The sequence below is a fragment of the Talaromyces stipitatus genome, genomic scaffold (genome assembly GCF_000003125.1).
Source record: "Talaromyces stipitatus ATCC 10500 scf_1105507295511 genomic scaffold, whole genome shotgun sequence".
Taxonomy (NCBI): Eukaryota; Fungi; Ascomycota; class Eurotiomycetes; order Eurotiales; family Trichocomaceae; genus Talaromyces; species Talaromyces stipitatus.
This window is the reverse complement of record NW_002990119.1, coordinates 550787-563814: the sequence shown is the minus strand read 5'-3', so window position 1 is coordinate 563814 and position 13028 is coordinate 550787. Positions and strand designations below refer to the sequence as shown.

At 47.0% G+C, this 13028-nt stretch overlaps 6 protein-coding genes across 8 annotated transcripts, besides 1 other annotated feature; 2 read left to right on the top strand and 4 right to left on the bottom strand.

Annotated features, from left to right (window-relative positions):
• Window positions 1–171: 171 nt before the first annotated feature.
• Window positions 172–1783, bottom strand: TSTA_099180 (Zn-dependent hydrolase/oxidoreductase family protein, putative). Its single transcript, XM_002485858.1, has 4 exons — window positions 1494–1783; window positions 1398–1445; window positions 715–1350; window positions 172–663 (listed from the first exon to the last, which is right to left on the bottom strand). The coding sequence occupies exons 1-4, from the start codon at window positions 1700–1702 to the stop codon at window positions 282–284; spliced, it is 1275 nt and encodes a 424-aa protein (XP_002485903.1). The 5' UTR covers window positions 1703–1783; the 3' UTR covers window positions 172–281.
• Window positions 1784–2733: 950 nt separating this feature from the next.
• Window positions 2734–2757: a microsatellite.
• A 35-nt stretch (window positions 2758–2792) lies between these two features.
• TSTA_099170 (fatty-acid amide hydrolase, putative) lies at window positions 2793–4099 on the top strand (the record flags this gene model as incomplete). Its single annotated transcript, XM_002485857.1, has 4 exons — window positions 2793–3510; window positions 3542–3801; window positions 3857–3934; window positions 3995–4099. The coding sequence occupies 4 exons, from the start codon at window positions 2793–2795 to the stop codon at window positions 4097–4099; spliced, it is 1161 nt and encodes a 386-aa protein (XP_002485902.1).
• Window positions 4100–4883: 784 nt separating this feature from the next.
• On the top strand, window positions 4884–6015 carry TSTA_099160 (gibberellin 20-oxidase, putative; the record flags this gene model as incomplete). Its single annotated transcript, XM_002485856.1, has 2 exons — window positions 4884–5164; window positions 5214–6015. The coding sequence occupies exons 1-2, from the start codon at window positions 4893–4895 to the stop codon at window positions 6013–6015; spliced, it is 1074 nt and encodes a 357-aa protein (XP_002485901.1). The 5' UTR covers window positions 4884–4892.
• Window positions 6016–7890: 1875 nt separating this feature from the next.
• TSTA_099150 (uncharacterized protein) lies at window positions 7891–8874 on the bottom strand (the record flags this gene model as incomplete). Its single annotated transcript, XM_002485855.1, has 2 exons — window positions 7891–8220; window positions 8257–8874. The coding sequence occupies 2 exons, from the start codon at window positions 8872–8874 to the stop codon at window positions 7891–7893; spliced, it is 948 nt and encodes a 315-aa protein (XP_002485900.1).
• A 626-nt stretch (window positions 8875–9500) lies between these two features.
• TSTA_099140 lies at window positions 9501–10831 on the bottom strand. Of its 3 annotated transcripts, XM_002485852.1 has the most exons (4): window positions 10566–10831; window positions 10388–10506; window positions 10022–10231; window positions 9501–9959 (listed from the first exon to the last, which is right to left on the bottom strand). In XM_002485852.1, exons 1-4 carry the CDS (start codon window positions 10708–10710, stop codon window positions 9903–9905), a joined length of 531 nt encoding a protein of 176 aa, XP_002485897.1. In that variant the 5' UTR covers window positions 10711–10831; the 3' UTR covers window positions 9501–9902. The 3 variants fall into 3 exon arrangements, with proteins under 3 accessions (XP_002485897.1, XP_002485898.1, XP_002485899.1); XM_002485853.1 differs by having other exon boundaries at window positions 10022–10506; XM_002485854.1 differs by having other exon boundaries at window positions 9501–10506.
• A 134-nt stretch (window positions 10832–10965) lies between these two features.
• On the bottom strand, window positions 10966–12986 carry TSTA_099130 (cytochrome P450 benzoate 4-monooxygenase, putative). Its single transcript, XM_002485851.1, has 3 exons — window positions 12578–12986; window positions 11721–12527; window positions 10966–11667 (listed from the first exon to the last, which is right to left on the bottom strand). The coding sequence occupies exons 1-3, from the start codon at window positions 12880–12882 to the stop codon at window positions 11229–11231; spliced, it is 1551 nt and encodes a 516-aa protein (XP_002485896.1). The 5' UTR covers window positions 12883–12986; the 3' UTR covers window positions 10966–11228.
• Window positions 12987–13028: the final 42 nt, after the last annotated feature.

The following is a 13028-nucleotide window of genomic DNA, read 5'->3' as shown; positions in this document are numbered from 1 at the left end:
GAATTTTGACGACAGAGACAACTGATGTCTTGAGGCTGTCAAGAAATGAGCTTATTTGGAGCATGTGGGTCTAGCCGATGCCGAGAACCCTATCTCCGCGCTAAAGCCGGATTTCAATCTCCGTAGTCAACCAGAACATGTGTAACAGATTACTGGTGAACCATATGAAGAGATGAAATAGGTCAATGAGATTATTCTATTATACATGCCATGCAGATATATACGGATGCAAAATGTACAAACGGAAAAGCAGCCCCCACAACTGTGTAACATGGTAATAACTAAAACTCTCGCGACTCGCCAATGTCACACACATCAAAAACCCCCTTTTCAGGAAGACCATTCCTCTTCAAAGCCTCCTCCAACTTTCTAGGAGGCTCCAATACATCTTCCTCCGTGAGCACCCACGTACCCCAATGAATACCAAGCGCGTTTTTGCATTTCGTGTCTTGAAAGATATTGACAGCATCGTGGGGATCGGCGTGCATAGGACTCATCAGCCATCGAGGATCGTATGCGCCAATCGGGATGAGACCAAGGTCAAATGGTCCGTGCAATTCGCCTACTTGTTTGAAGGCAGGGCAGACGGGCAGATTGCTGTATTCTTCTGCGTGGTCGTCTTGGACGTCTTTTAGTTCGGTGACGGATCTGTAGCCGGTGTCGCTGTTGCTATTAGTATGTTTATTCATTATGAGAGACAAAGCATTCGCTTACCCTCCAAAGTACACCTTCTTCCCACCAGATTCTACGCCCCAAGACGCCCATAGAGTCTTGGCACGGTCGAACGGTCCCCGAGCAGAAGTATGTTGACAGGGCAGACAACTAATCCTACCCACAATCTCTGCAGACTTTGAAGCCGGCGCATCAGGTTCAGTAACCTTCTCAGAATCATCCTTCGTCGGCGATAATGTCAAATCCCGCTGGTCCCACCAATCCAGTTCCGTCACTTTATCAATCCCAGCCTCCTTGAACCACGACGCATTCCCCAATGGAACAAAAAAATGACAATTAGGATGTTTCTTCGAAATCGCCTTCACAGTCGGTAACGACAAATGATCATAATGATTATGAGATATAACAACCATATCAATGACGGGTATTTCGCTAACGTCGCAAGGAGGTTTTGTGTATCGTTTCGGACCCATCCATGAAAACGGCGAGCAGCGATCTTCAAACACGGGATCAAATAAAACTCGAAGGCCGCCGGGGAATTCGACGTAGAAGCAGGCATGACCTAGCCAGGTTGCGCGCAATTTCGACGTTTCGCGCGATGGGAGGAAGTTTGGTTTGTGGACTGTCACGGTTGGGGGGGTGGTATCCGGCCATTTCAGATCGCCAGTTATGGCTCGTCTATAAATGTCAATTAGGTTTTGGCGCTCTTGGTATGAGGCACTTACTTCAGCATTGCGCCTCCTATATCGAGAGGCGCCAATTCCACCCACGAACTAGACTACTATCAGCACTCGTCAACAACACTAGACAGGAGCACGTACTCCCAAGGGTTATGGAATCGGCCCTTCCCATGGTGCGGTTTACTCGCTGCGTCATCCGGTATCGAAGCCGTAGGCGAAGCCGACACGGTAAGCGCATATAAAATCGCAGAGGTAGAAGACGACATTTTGCGTTGATTGAATGAGAATGAACGAGGCGTATGATTTTTACGACGCCAGGTCGCGAACAATCGTCTTATGAACGGATGCATGTGCTGTTTGATCGAGCTGCTATGCGATGAGATAAAATTCGGCAGCCTAGTATCCGTAGAATTGTTAAAAAGGACTGACTTGACAGAATTAGCATTCTGCTCAAACCGAATCAAGGTAAGCCGTTCGGATTTAAGACGTCTTAAAAACGTGCCATATACCACCCATTCTTGGCGCGAAGTTGGCCATACCTAGGCCATCGTCCCGAGGACGGACGAATTCATGCGATATGACTTGATCATCGCAAAAGATAGAATAGATGAATTCAAAGGCCGAGATTGAATAAAGAGATGATTTTGGTGAGAGATGACGCCCATCTTAATGCGAAGTCGGAAGAAATCTGCCGCGATCGAAGTCATGTGATTGATGCTTCTTCTGAGTCAGAAGGGGGACGATGTCAGAACTTCTGACATCGTCACCTAAAACAGCACCAACAGCAATCTTCCTTATTTGTACTACTACACTATACGAACGGGTATGAATCATGGATCAGTTGAAGCTACCAACAAGCGCGCGATTTTAAACTATCACGGATCCAGGGAACTATCCGATACCTTTAGCAATCGCAAACACGGACGCATATAAGATGAAATACATCAAATCGCCTGTTGGAATCACAATACTATGCATTAATTATCATAGTTCCCCGCCGACGAAGCGGAGACCAGATATCAAAGGTAGTTTCTGGAGGCTCGGATTATGATCCAATTCTGCCTGGCTGCGGGCATGCATCGCACGCCTCTACAGAGTTTCATGTTCGCATGCAAGGAAACCTGGAAGTTTGATGTGGTGTATGAACACCAGTACAGTTGTTGCGGGAAATACCCCGGTAGCAAGCTTAACATCAGATTATCCATGACTAGGACCTGACGCCGGCTTCTACGTACCGCAGAACTAGTAATTCGGCGGACCCATTTCAATGCGATAGAGTAACAGCTATGATGATTGAGGGGTAGCTGAAAGCCTATAAAGCCTTGTTAAACACATCGCATCCTTTGATTACTGTCTTCACCCAAGACTCCAATCATCCAGGAAAAAAAAAAAAAAAAAAAAAAAACTTGCATAGTTCTGTCAGCGCTCTCGCCTCCCAAGATGACCCAAACTACATGGCAGAAGGTGGAGATCAAGATATTTCAGGCTAAGAACAATATTCCATTAGAGTGGCGCCTACCGTCCTCCTACCTTGAGGTATTGCAGGACGCCTGTCAATCCGTTCTCGGCATCCCGCATCGTTGTGGCATTCTATCCGAAATGGAGATTCACGTCACCGAAGCTTTCGATGAAACTGCCTTGTTCGAGAAACCTGCTTCTCGTGGGTTGACTGCAGTTGAGGTTACTACCGCATTTTGCAAGCGTGCAGCAATTGCCCACCAGCTGACCTATTGTCTGACGGAGACGTTCTTTGATACGGCCCTTCGCAGGGCTCGGGAGTTGGACGACCATCTCGAGGCCACGGGAAAGACAACAGGCCCGCTACATGGTCTCCCTATTAGCGTCAAAGAATGTTACAACATAGCCGTTGGCTTCAAACCTTCTGCAAGTCAAGTCCCCTACGGCAATATAGGATCCGCAGCGAGGCTTGAGATGGCACGGTTCCTACCCTGTGCTGGTTCCCTCAGCCACACTGTCCGAGATGTTGAGCTGCTGCTAAGAGTGGTGTTAAACTCGAATGCTGCGGATCTAGACGATAATGCGCTGGGAGTTCCATGGAATGCTACGCGTCAGAGACCGTCGCTTCGAGCCGGTGTGTTACCGGAAGATGCCCTCTACCGTCTGGCATCCTCCAATGCAGCGTGCTCTGAAAAATGCAGTAGCTAAGCTGATAGCTGCGGATGCATGAGGTGATCAGCATTTCAAAGCAGATGTCATCCATCTCCGAGGCAAAGACCTTGCCTTTCGGTTCTTTAACATGAACCCCGACCGCACCGCGTTGAGTCACGTTAAGAACGGTGATGAACCGTTTATACCGTCGCTTAAATCCACATATGACCTTGACAAGAATGCTCCAGAGCCTCAACTGTTGGAACTGTACCAGCTCAATGTGTCTAAAGCTAAACTTCTCACGCGAATGAGACAGGTATTCGTCGAGAACAAGGTGGACGTAAATCTCACGCACTAAATCCCTGATCCGCATCTGATCTTTCCGCAGAACCCAGCCTGTGTCATACCATTCGGAAGGCCAAATGCATCTCAAGACGCCAAATTTGTCCGAGACGTTCCGTACACGCCGCAGCGTAGGTTTAAATCGTACTCTAATGATTTTCACCTGCCAAGTAATCACATATAACCCACAGGAAGTCGAAGGCGCGCCTTGCCATATCCAGTTGACAGGCAAACCTATGAGGGATGAAGATCTCATACAAGATGCCTTGATTGTTGAAAAAGTTCTGCAAGGTTAATCACGTACCTAGGTACGTAAAGCAGCTATATTGGCAGTCACTTCTCCTACCTAGATAGTGTGTTCGAGATTCAGATATGTATAGATATAGCAATTTCCATTCACTAGTGCGCACATGGTTTACCTAGATACCATCACACTTTTCCGGCAGACATTTCCGCGACTAAGAGTCCCAGCTTATACTCTCTGTGAGAAGTATTCAGCCAAGGCAACCTTGAAAGTGGATGATTCTCTTGGATCCACCTGATGCTCGATGTCCTCCCCGCAGAAATAGTTCGTTTGGCTCTCTGGTCGATATTTCTACCAAGATCGAAGTGTTTTCTAGGGTGCGTTGCTGGTGCAGCCTGTAATACGGGCTTCCTACATCAATTGCAGTCGCCAACTCACTGGTTAGTAATCAGAAAGACCTTCTTTTCACACGACTCCGCTCACGTGACCGGACTTCCAACGGTCATCAGGATGGAATTACTCAATCTGGCAATGATATCAGTTCATATCAAGCTTGATAAATGAAAAGTGGATTTTGACGTACATCCCAGTTTGTATTTCATCGAGCTAGAGCATGGGGGGTGGAGGTTTGATACCTCTAACGATCATTCAGGGCTCGGGGCGAGAGATTGCTTTCTGTATTGGGGAAATGACCTCGTGCTCCAGAACGGAGATTCAGTCTTGCGTAGTGACCAAAGCTGTCTGCTCCGGGGGAGAGATGAAGACTGAGATATAAGAACAGCCACTCCAGTCAGGACGTTGCAAGCTTGACTTGAAAGTAAAACACTGCCTTAAGTATCGTCAACATGTCAACTACATTCTCATCTCTCCCTATCGTTGACCTTGCCCCTCTTCGGAAACCAGAAGGGCTGTCAGACTCTGATCAAGTAACCCTCAGCACCAAACTGTACAATGTCTTTGCTACAACAGGTTTTGCATACCTAGTAAATACACCATTGACATTCAAACATGCTGATGTCTTTGATCTTGCGCTGGAATTTTTTAATCTTCCACTTGAGAAGAAGATGAATTTGGCCAAGAGGACATTCAAACCGGAGAATCTGAATACCTATAGAGGGTTGGTCTGTTATCGCCGTTTTCTGATAGACTCCACTAATTCAAACAAGATACTTCCCCGTTCAGCCGAATGATGCATCGGACAACCTCAAAGAAGGATTCGAAATAGGTCCTCCGCAAGCAATTCACTCAATGCCTGCGAACCCGGCTTCCCGATTCAACCTCACAGAACCCAACGTCTGGCCGGACGAAAACACATATCCATCACGATCCCGTCTAGAACAGCTCTATATCGAACTGCAATCCCTCTCCTCCACCATCTTATCCCTCCTCGCCTCCTCGCTCGACAAACCAGCCGACTTCTTCACTCCATACCTAACCGACTCCCTCAGCACATTACGTCTACTCCATTATCCCCCATCCCCTTCAAACACCACGGACACCCCCATCGACATCGATACATCAACACCACCCCCAGAACCCTCCGACCCCGTCAAATTAAGCTGCACCCCCCACACAGACAGCGGAATCCTCACCCTCCTCCACCAAGATTCCACTGGCGGTCTCGAAGTCCAAGATTCATCTGGCAAATGGGTTCCGGCCCCTTATGTCCCAGAATCGGTTGTCGTGAACATTGGCGATTTAATGGCCAAGGTTTCTGGTGGGAGGTTCGTGGCTACTATGCATCGTGTGCGAGCTCCTCCTCCTTCTCCCTTCTCAATGAAGCAGCATGGGTTGCATAGTGAGGATGAAGATGGAGACGCAAAGTTTGGACGATTCAGCGCCCCATTCTTCTTTGAACCCGGCGAGAATTGTCTCGTGCACTCTGTGGATACCGATCCAAGCAAAGGTGTGCTTTATGGTAATCATGTTCTCACGAAAATGGAGGGTTTTGTGGAGTATAAGAGTTGATTAGATACTTCAATCCTTACAAAATTAACGAATCGAAGAATCCTATTAAAAAAACAGATGAGATAAATAATAAGAATATGCCCGTCCAACCCATTCAGAAATCATAGTTACTACGCCTTTGCGGTGTATAAATGAAACTGGAAAATTATGAATTAGACGGCCTGAGAGTATTTCTACGCCATATTTCTTCCCTCCACAAGGTAGTGAATTGGCCATAAGAGTGGTGGGAATATGTACAGGCGATTTTGTTTTATGTATCAGGAAGAAGAGCAAGTTCAGCGACTGAAAAAAATTTACGTGGAGCGGAATGGGACTAGGCCTGATGCGATATAGTCCAATGTGCCGCCTTGGTATTTCTTCAGTTTCATCACCAGGGTTAGGGCTATTTAGGGCTACCACAGAGTCATGCGTGTTGTTTGCAAAAAAATTGCAAATGATGCCCAGTAATGAAATATGTGGCATGAACTGTCTGCGGGTGGTTCAGTCAAGAAAATGAATATTCCAACTAGTGGCATGAATATGTCTATGGAGCAACATGTAATAATAAGAAAAGCACTTTAGGGCGGTCCCCAAACCCTAATTGAAGGCTTCGCAAACAGCCTACGAGGAATCAGTCTTTTCCGAGCTCGTATTCTTTTCCTTCTCTGGATAGGGTCATGCATACTTCTGCTTTCCTTCAAAAGAAAATCTCATCCCTGTTGTACTAAAGCGTCGAAGCGCGAGACCACTTGCCTCGAGCACGAATATGATGGCCAAAAATATTTACTCTTGAACAAAGATGAGTGGTCAGCACTAAATCATCATCATTGCAGAGCCGGCTTTCGCAGCAAAACTTACAAGAAAGGGAATAGGAAGCAATGCAACCGCAAAAGACCCTAGTAAGCTTAGCTGCTGGCCCAGTTGAGGCCTAAATTTGTCGGATTGCTGGGTTTACTTCAGGCCAATTCTGAATAATGGCTTACAAGGATTGGAAGGGAAAACAAGAAGAAAGGAAGGAGAATTCATACAGACATCAATGAATAGAGGAAATACCTCTGCTAGGACGCTCCGGACCGCAGTGTTGACACGCCCAGCTATTGTCCATGGGTTTTCTTAATTACTGCGGGCCAGAACTCTTGATAATGCATCATCACTTTGCGCGTATTTTTCTCCTTGAAATCAGCCACTACGACCCGTTATGGAAGGACTCCGCAGACATAGCAGTGTTCTCACAGCGCTTAAACACAATGTGGGCGTGCCTCGAAGCTACTAGATCTTTTTTCCACTCATTTCTCAATCTCGCACCGTATCTCATCCTGACTTTATAGCTTATGGGAACAGCTGGAATATGTGCTGCTAATATCTTGAAGTTTGTCTCTGATGGAGATTCGGGGCTGGGACAGAGACGTCATTAGTCAGAAGTTGCGATTTTGTACGTTTATTGACCAGATAACCTTAAAACTAGATGCTGCAAACGCTTGAGCATGGTCATGTTGGCTGAACGATGAGGAGGATAAAATTTTGGACCGCGTTTCTGTCAAACTTCGTCTAATAAGGCATTGGTTCGAGGAATACAGTGGTCTTGGCCAGACACCATGTCATGGTCAGCAGGTGGATGCTGGGGAACTTATTGATATGAGTCTGGAGAGTTCTGGGAAGAATTGATGAAGGAGTTTCAAGCATCGGTTGTCCAGGCGAGTTGGAAAAAATAGCTATGTCATAGCCAGATCCCGACACGTATTTCGAAAGCTAAGGTAGCGTGAAATTTACATATTTGCATATGCGCCAGATAACCAAAATCTAACCAACAAATCCACAACAAATGCTCGCCTGAATTTATGTATAAATCAAATGCAAAAATGTTACCTCCCGTATATACTCCCCTCCAACACCCGCCTAGACATCCAATATATCCCTTTCCCTCCATCTCCTTGAAAACGATCGAACCAACGACATTGATCCCGTAGGAGAGTCATCATCCGATAAATGTGAATTATGTGAATCGCTACGATCTCGTCTTCTGGGTCCCTCTGATGGATATCGTTTAGATGAGCCCAGAGATGGTTTCACGAAAGCATATCCCGGTGATTGTGAGCGGCCTCTTCTCCGTGAAAATGAAGACGTCTGTTGGTCTCGTTGAGAGGATGATAATATACTCTGTTGGGCGCCGCCAGAGACAGATACAGAGTACCCGTTTGCCTGCCACTCGAGTGCAGCGCGTTGACGCTGTTCATTATATTGCGATACCGAGTTGTCTATTACCGGCCGCGGCGGACTATCCGATAAAACATGTACATCCACATCTTCAATTCCATTATCCAATCGAACCCTCGGTACAGTAGGGGCTTGCGTCCGCTCCCGCGCCATTTCCAACAACCTCTTCACGAACAACTCATGAGACTTGTACAAATTCTTTTTGACGAAATGTGTCAAAAAGAAATTACACCTCAAATCACAATCCTCCCTCAAATATAGTCCTTCCTTCGGGATATCGTACTGTTCAATGCCGATTTCCGGAGCAAGGCGTTGCTCACCCGGTAACCAACCCAGCAACTGCCATTTCCCGCGTATTTCGAGCCCCGCGGGGGCGTGGATGTGTGTTTGTAGACCCGTGGGAAGATCGTGCATGCATGCCGTGTAGGTTACGCTACCCGTGAATCCTGTTCCCGGGATGTATTCGATTTTATCAGTTATTTCGTACCATGCCGAGAAGTGTTCGTCTGGTAGGGCGTGCGGGGGGGGTGTGGTACGGCCGTGGTGTGTGACTAGAGGATTCAGAGTAATCATCACCGAGTGATCGTGCAAAAGTTCGAGGACTGCATCGCGCGAGACGTATGAAGGTAGAGGAGTTATGTGCGTTATCTGAGAGCGTCTATTCATGTTGACTTGTATATATATTCAGAGCATTTTGGTGTCGGTCCCTCGCTCATATCCAACAAACTGTTGTTGTTGTTTGGAGATCCGGCGTACTTAAGGAGAAAGCTTGGACTCGTTCAGAATAACCTGCGCGGGAACTTTTCAGGCATTCTGATTAGTCCATCCCGGTGCACCGACATGGATGCGTCGACAAGATTCATGCGATGTCGAGGAGCCTGCGCTCGGCGGCTCAGCCTCTGAAAGACCCGGAAAGGATAAGCGCGACAGCCTTAAGTTGGCCATATGCTAACCTTTAATAGTTTAGTTTATCTTCTCACTTGAAATAAGCTTTTGGCATACGAAAGCCATCTTTTCTCTTTCAACTTCGTCCAAAACATGAAGAAAATCCCGTCACAAACCGTTTCATGATCGCCGTATTTAGCGCAAACGATCTTCAATCCCCGCTGAATCCAAAACGCTTGTCAACCGGAACGAACCGGATTGATGTGAGAATCTCACAAGCTAGAATAGCTCCTGTGGGTCTCACTAAGGAATTCCGGGGATGGGACTTCGTTTCGGTCCTCTGTTAGACAGTCTGGGTTGCTGCATATAAAAGTACGCCGGTTGATGGCCAGAGTGACGATGTAGTCGATGTGGAACTTCTCTTTCGAGTTTGTTCATGTTTCGCTACCTGCCCGAACAGATTCAGGAATGAGATCCTACTGCTGCGCTCATATTTGAGATCTATTTATAAGGTTCAAGTTCATACAATTTCAAATGCCGGTCAGGATGTTTACTACCGTGGCTTCCGCGGACTTCCTTCTTCCAAGCGAAGTTGGAATTGTTCCAGCCCAACCGTCAGGTTCCAGAGTCTGAAGGAATTGCTTCAAACCTACTCCTGATGAAATTGGTCGCCGACTCGCCGCGTATCGCGGTTACCGGGATCTGCAAGACACGAAGGTTTATGAAGATGGATATCCATTCATATGCAGGTTATATTCTTATGCATTTTCTTTAGCTGACATGATCATCACCCCCAGAATATACTCCATCTACTCCGGCAACCAGGTCACCCCGTTAATTGCCGCTTCCCGTTTATCTGCAGCACTCTACGGTACATCGCAACTATGAGCTTCTGCCGTCGATATCGAGGTCAGGTCCAGATACGTACCTGCATCTGCGCTGCATAACTTCCCTTTGGCACCATTCCGCCTGTATGCATAGCTTCCACGGACTGCGCTTCGCTCGCCTCTTCTTTCGTCACATATACCGGTCCCGGATCCGCCACGGCCGGTAATCCCAAGGCTTCATTTCGATCAGCTATAGAGCGTACCTGAGCCGATACACTGGCCACACCGGGCGGGGCATTGAACGCGCGACCCTACAATATAGCCAGCTCTGCTTAGCATATATCCCGATTCATTATATGGAATAAGGAATGCATATAGTCCGCCGACATCTTGCTCTGGGAACAATGTCCCAAGACTGTCACTGAACGAATCTCGTCAGAGGAACTACCATCCTTGCCATGACGTACTTCGGCAGATTGTAATTGTCTCGCGTCTTCTTGCGTGATATGTGACGGCGGCTTGTGTGATAACTCATCAAGTCTAGCGTCGAAATTCATCTGTTTTGATGACAGAGAATGAGCGGTTGCTTTCATGATTGTTAGCTGTCCACAAATTCTTAGATAAGGAGGTAAAGGCATAACACACCAGCAGGGCCGCCCTTGACAGGTCCTCCACCGGTTAATTCACTCTCTGCCTGCGCGATGGAAGAGACATCTTCGGGAGTGAAGCGTTGACCTGCAGCGGCGGCGCGCTTGATTTCGTTTACAGAAGGGATGTTTTGATACGACATTCTTTTTTTCTCTGTAAGTATGCGTATATTGACTTCTTGGTATTATACATTGAATGTAGAAATTGCAGTGTGAAATGTAGTTCACACCTTATGCCTTCAATGATGTCAGAAATGCGAGGGTGGTGGCTAACATAATTGCCTCTATACCAGTCGCAGCGCCTTACCCACCGTTCCCACAGGTAGTAGGATAGATGCTATTGGCCGAAAATTATGACCCTAACCCCAATTTACTATCAAGACTTCAAGAGATCCTTCATCTATTATTGATATCAATTAGTCGATGACTTCCTCAACATCTTGTTCTATTTTTAAATGCAGCACTGGGGATATGAGTACAGAAACGTGTGCGAGAATGCCTACACTTTCCGCCAAGTCAAGTATCTATCTACACAGTCAACGTTGAGCATTCTCGCGATTTCATTCACTGAGACATAAGACCATATACATCATACTTCACATGAAGACCACATTCCTATCAGACTAGAATCTCAAGATTCATGCAATTCATTCCGGTCAAATTATACGGCCCTCCGCCTAATCCCAACCGCCAAACCCAAAGGCTTCCTTAAAAACCCTTCCCTCGTCTCCATATCATGTTCCTGCTCCAACACAAACTCAAAATTTCTAAACACCGCTCCCACAATACAAGTTAACTCCATCTCAGCCACATTCCTACCCACGCAGGCCCTGGGTCCTGTTGAGAACGGAATGAAAGCAGCTTTTTGACGAGCCGTAAGCCGTTCGGGAGCCCATCGCTCAGGTACGAAGGCTTCTGCGTCGGGGCCCCAGATTTCGGTGGAATGATGGATTGTGTATGAGGGCACGGAGATGACGTCTCCTGCTAAGAATGTTCGGCCGCAGATTTCGACGGGTGGGTTGCCCACTGGGATCTGTCGAGGGAGGCCGAGGGAAGATGTGCTGTGGATGCGCATTGTTTCTTGAATGACATATTGGATACTACCAATATTAGCATATAAAATCAGTACAGCTGATAGCGGTGGGAGACATACTAAGGAACATCCTTCAACATAGCGTAAGTCGGCACTTTAACTCTTTCCGGTAACGCCTCATCCACAACCTCTTGCAACTTCTTCATCACACCCGGAGTTCTCAAAACCCAGTACAACAACGCACAAGAAGTATTTGAAGTCGTATCACTCCCCGCAATCAGTTGCGTCAAAGCCTCAGCCGTGAGTTCCTCACGACCAAGCTTTGCGCCAGTCTCGTCCCGACCTTCCATCAATCTAGCCAGTAAATCTACCCGAGTATTATTCGCCATAACCTCCGGTTTGAGTCTCTCGCTGACACGCGCGACGGCAATACCGGCTAGATTCTCAACGGCTTCGAGACCTTTGCTAAAGAATGAGTCCGGTAGATACGATGCATAAGGTTTCAGACCGGGAATAATTCCCAGCGTTCCCGAAACCTCACCACGGCGATTCAACACTTCAATCGCAGGGGCATATGTAGGCGGCGAATCAGGGGTCTTGCGTACTTCAGCGACATCCTTACCCTTTTCCAACATGCCGAAAGGGGCGCCAAAGGCCAAGTCACCAATGATATCAAACGCCAGATAATTGAACCAATTCAATGCATCGATCGATGCATACTCGGTCTTCGGATTGCGTTGCGTTTGGGACAATTTTGTGAGCTGCTTAACGAATAACTCGATATTCGCGTGTATGTATTGCTCGAATTGACCAATGGATTTTGCGCTAAAGGTATGAGACACTGTCTTGCGCTTACGGGTGTGTTCTGTTCTGTCCCGGGTGTTGAATAATCCACGACGAATAGATACGAAGGCGTCGTAGTAATCCCTTTGCGAGTCAGAACTCCCCCGATCTAATTGTTGAGAGGAAATACGTACGACTTCAAGAATCCATTTCCGTGCCCATAAACAGCCTGAATAGCCCCATCATCGGCAATACTAATATGATTCGGCGCAATCCGCACAAACTTGCCGTACTTCTTATGAGCCTCATTCACAGCTAAGAACCGACGACCGCGCCGAGCCTGCCAAAGGAGCCATAGGTTTGTGTATGCGGCGGGAAAAGGTGCGGGAATAAAGAGCCAGTGTGTTTTGGCGAGGTAGGGGAGTAAATAGTAAAGAACGAAGAGGAGAAGGATTGTGTAGGGGGTGATTAGTAGAGAGACGAGGGATGGATTCGACATGTTGTATACCGTAAGCCTTAAGCCGATGTATGGAGATTTAATTGTCAATGGAGATAGGATGAATTGGATGAAGAAATTAATCTCATCTAGCTATTCCAGCAGAATCCGGAGAATAAATAAAGAAAGATAGTATAAAGAGAATCCAG